This window comes from Festucalex cinctus, chromosome 19 (assembly GCF_051991245.1).
Source record: "Festucalex cinctus isolate MCC-2025b chromosome 19, RoL_Fcin_1.0, whole genome shotgun sequence".
NCBI classification, from domain to species: Eukaryota; Metazoa; Chordata; class Actinopteri; order Syngnathiformes; family Syngnathidae; genus Festucalex; species Festucalex cinctus.
This window is the reverse complement of record NC_135429.1, coordinates 5,842,692-5,847,196: the sequence shown is the minus strand read 5'-3', so window position 1 is coordinate 5,847,196 and position 4,505 is coordinate 5,842,692. Positions and strand designations below refer to the sequence as shown.

The 4,505-nt window shown below is 41.8% G+C and overlaps 1 protein-coding gene across 8 annotated transcripts in view; it reads right to left on the bottom strand.

Annotated features, from left to right (window-relative positions):
* Positions 1-169: 169 nt before the first annotated feature.
* ubap2l (ubiquitin associated protein 2-like) overlaps positions 170-4,505 on the bottom strand; it is a 15,538-nt gene continuing 11,202 nt past the window's right edge. For all 8 annotated transcript variants that reach the window (XM_077507059.1, XM_077507060.1, XM_077507054.1 and 5 more), the window contains 4 exons: positions 3,291-3,452; positions 2,648-2,715; positions 1,591-1,788; positions 170-1,510 (listed from right to left, as the gene is read on the bottom strand). In XM_077507059.1, the coding sequence (XP_077363185.1) occupies positions 1,415-1,510; positions 1,591-1,788; positions 2,648-2,715; positions 3,291-3,452 (524 nt within the window). In that variant the 3' untranslated portion in view covers positions 170-1,414. The remainder of the gene's footprint in view (positions 1,511-1,590; positions 1,789-2,647; positions 2,716-3,290; positions 3,453-4,505) is intronic.

The window sequence follows — 4,505 nt, the reverse complement described above, 5'->3', positions numbered from 1 at the left end:
AATGGTGGCAAACAAGGCGCATTCTAAACCGTCTCACGAATATTTTTGAATTCCAAGAGAATTAAAATTTTATATTACTAAGAAAAATAAACACGAGTTTTTCTAGGTAAAACCTTAGTCGTCGGTCAATAAAATGACATTTGTAGAGTGAAGCCCACAGAAGACAATATGGATACTTCAAGACATTCACATCCCTCAAATATGATGAAAATGTCTGTCCTTGTTTATTAATATTTATATATTTTTACAAAATAAAAAATGGAACAAAACGCTAACAAGGTCTGCAAGGAACTGGAGGAGTAAAGCGAACAAACAGGCACTACAGTACTTTTTTTTTTTTTTTTATATGTACAAGACAAGTTTTCCATTTACATGTGTTCTTAAAATGCACAGTACAAAAAGAAAAATAAATCACTGACAAAAAAAAAAACCAAAAACAAAAAAACAAAACACAATTCTGTCCATCAATATTGGATGCTCTAAGGTCTCCTTTAAAATGTGCAGGGTGGGGTGGTGGCGTATGGAGAGGTCTCCCAAACTGAAAAGACATTGCTGGAAGGCAGACGGGTGCAGATTGGCTTTGGGATGGATCCTTTAATAACTTGTAACACAACAAACGGTAACAGTAACTGTACATGTGTTTTATACACTATGAAAAGTCTGTGCTAGGCAAAAAGCACAGTAAACAACCGACCCCCTCCCTACCTGTCTGTGTCCAAACATGCACGCAATCACACGACAAACGTCCTCACCCCAAGCCAGCTCATTTATATATATATATATATATATTTATATATGTATTTAGTAAAAAATAAACTTCACAACTCTACCAAATTTAGAGAATTGTTTCTTCGAACTTAAAATAGACATAAAATAGGGGATGGAAGGAAAAACCAAACAGCAATCAAGCAAAGAAATAGTTTGTGCAGAGGAGGTGTGGAACAGAAAAACAGTCCCCTCACCCCTCCAGCGCCACCATCCCGCATTACTTCATTCCTCCCAATTAGTGAGAGAGAAGGGGGAAAAGAAGAAAAAAAAAAAAAAAAAAAAGGAGGCAGGGGTAGAGACTGAGCACAACAACATAAAAGAACCATACGGAAAAACTCGTTCTTTTGGGGAAATGATTCTGTTACTGAACTGAACTTAATAATACAATTTCCCCGAACTCTCAATAAGTCATTTGTTTTTCTAACCATTTAGCCCCTCCCATTTCCATCCCGGCACATCCTCGCAAAGGGATGAAAATGAGGGGGAGGATGAGGAGAAGGAAGATGAGGGGAAAACTCAGCAGGAGGAAACCTTCTACATGAAGTTGGTTTTTGGGAGATGAGCCCTGACCACTCCCTCCCTCCCGTCCTCAGCTTCTGTTAGCGAGTCAGGGGATGGCGGGAGTCCAGGGCTCAGACGTTGGATGTTAGTTGGCCCCCCAGTTGTAGCTGTTGTATGCAGACTTGTTGAGCTGAGACTTCTGCTGAATGGACGCAGCCTGATTGCGCTGGCCACTGCCGCTCTGTGAACAGAAGGAAGGATGAGCGAGAAGTGGGAGGAAAGCAAAGAAAGGGGGGTGAAAGAGCCTAGAGTTTCTTTTACCTGCGCGTCCTGTTGCAGGTGGTGGTGTAGGATCTGTGAGTGGGGCTGTTGGTGCGGCGCCAGGATGTGCATGAAGGGAGCTGGGGCGTAGCCTGCTGCGGCCGGGGCGTTAATGGGGCCGCCGCTGCCCAGAGCGGAAGGGAGGCTGAAAGACGCCGTGGGAGTGCCGGCGTGGAAACCCTGCTTCTCAAATGACTGCTGGAAAGACGCAAGGAGAGTCACGTCAACGCTAATGCTAAGCTAAGACAAAAGGCATATTGAAAGGAACCAGTCGATTTTTTTTTTAAGTTTTTTTTTTTTTTTTTTTAAGAACATTGTAATTTTTTGGGGAGAATTTTGATTCTTTGAAATTCACTGTATTAAACTTTGAGTTTGTCAGGTTTTTAAGCAGTGATAATTTCATCAATGAATTATTATTATTTTTTTCCAGTGCAAATTAAACGCAAACTAAAATAGGAGCCATTCATTGAAACGAAAACTAACTAAAATAGATAATTTCATCAATGACCAACACGAAAATTCACACAATCCAATCAGAAGGAATGAAATGTGTGTGGGAGAAAAGAACCACTCAGAAACTGTTCACTGCACTTTTTTTTTTTTAATGTTCAAACATTAGGGATGTAACGATAACCGCAATATCGTGATATTAAAACTGCCACAATATCATTGTTATGTTTGCAATATTTAAATGCAACACATCGGTTTAAAAAAAAATAAAATAAAAAATAAAAATAAGTGTACGAGTGAACGGAAACATCTAAAACCGATAGGACTCCTGACCTCGAGGACCGGAATTGGTGAAAACCAATCACTGTCATTGATGCCGATAGACGTCAAATATAAATTTTTATTGGGCTGGCAGTGAATACGTTTTAAGTGAATGTTATCATGCTTTCATGATAGATTTGACTGATGTTTGGCCTTAGACCACTATTGCAGCTGTTGGGCAGAAGCCATCAAAAATTGATAGTTCTTAGTCACTCAGTTACGACTATGACAGGCTCCATGGACAAACTTCTCCATGGACCCAAAAGTTTAAGAGCACTGTACTTGCCTGCGTCTTTGTGTAAACTGAACCTGAAATATCTGGTACACCGGTGTTGCTCGAGGTCACTGACACACCTAGAGAAGACAAAGATGCATTCAACATTGGAAAACCAACAAACCAAATGGCAGAGCAAATGACTGGGAAGCAATTCATCAACAGGACTGAGACATGTTGCAGCACACCACCGTCAGCAGACTACATCATTTCAAGTCTGACTGTCGTGTGGCGTTTGCTGCCGCGTTGGCAGTTCGCTATGGCACACACTGACCCCCTGTATCGCCACGGAGATGCAGAACAGGGTCAACTGGTGTGCGGCTCATAAAACAGTCAGAAATTTGTAAAGTCAACCAAAAAGTGCACCTAAAACAACTATGGAAAACTTGACTTTTTATTGTTTGGATACAAGTATTTGGGTCTATGAGGTGCCTGCCAAACCATTACATTTTAATGCCCAATGTACTTTCAACAATTAAGGAAAGATTGTAGTGCATTTTAGGCTCATCATGAAATTTCAACCAATAAAAGTGAATGTAGCATAATGCTCTTCACACAGCAATGGGGCAAAGGAATAGGAGCAAAGAAGGGTTGCGCAAGGCTGGTGTCATGGTGACGTCAGCTTTTTCATTCTCCGGAACGGAACGGCACTCACCGACTCCGGGCCCACTGACAGAGTTGGCCGGCTTGTTTTGAGCAGCGGCGGCGGCAGCGGCGGCGGCAGCAGCAGCAGCAGCGGCAGCGGCGGCCACGGCATTGCCATAGCCGCCCTTACAGAAATCCCCACTCCCTGAAGCCTGGCCCACATCCTCATAGCCTGCAACAGTCGAGAGAGACAGCCGCAGCCCACAGCATTAGACACACCAGGCGGGAGGCAGACCTGCCTCACAGAGCACTTGCAAACTAGATCGAAACTAACAATATAGGTTGTAAGTGCTACGTGAGAGGGGGGGGGGGGTTAGGAAGGTTGTGTGTGGGAAGGTGGAAAGTAAGCTTGAGTGATGGCAGGAAGCAGCAGAAGCAGCAACACACGCAAAAACGTTTGATGGGAAGTGGCTGGTTTGAAAAAAAATTTATAGTAGAAACTAGACCAGGACTGAAATCCAAAACGACAATCATGAACCTATGTTATATAAATAATTTAGATTCAATTAAACACCACTAATAAACCACCATCACAAGTTCACAACAGGCTCACCAATACCATTAGCTAGCTTATGAACTTAAATAACAAGCAATCACTAAGTGACATTGCATCACGCAAGGGCAAACAATTATTTATATACACTAGCTCTTTACAAGATCTATATTAAATCAAACTTCACACACAATAATGTTTGGGAATAAAGATCATTATAACAGCAAAGTAGATTTCACCTTTGAGAAGATACATTGGAAGAGGAGGAGAAAGATACTTTCACTGAGTGCTTTCAAAGACTAGCAATAAAACAGAACATCCCAAGTGTAGAGGGGAAAAACACTATCAGTGACTTAAACCTAACACCAAGAACCCACCAGATGGCACCACAGTAATAAATAAATCATTTTAGTGTGAGCACAAAAAAAAAATTAGACAAGATTTGTAGTGAATAATGGTGGATAGGTTCACCTCACCCTGAATTAATCTGCATATATGTGAATGCTGGAGCGCAAATATGCGGTGGTCTGTCATGTTAACACACACAAAAGCCAGATCAGATTTCACTCTTACCAAGCAAAGGAAGACGTGGACATCTAAGCCAAGCTTTCACTTAATAAAACATCCGATGTCCAAGCCAATCACATCCGCAGTCAAGGCCAATAACAGCTGTACAAAACAGCTTTTACAACATTGACGTCAGTGTTCCATTCTGTCCCTCTGCATACGCAG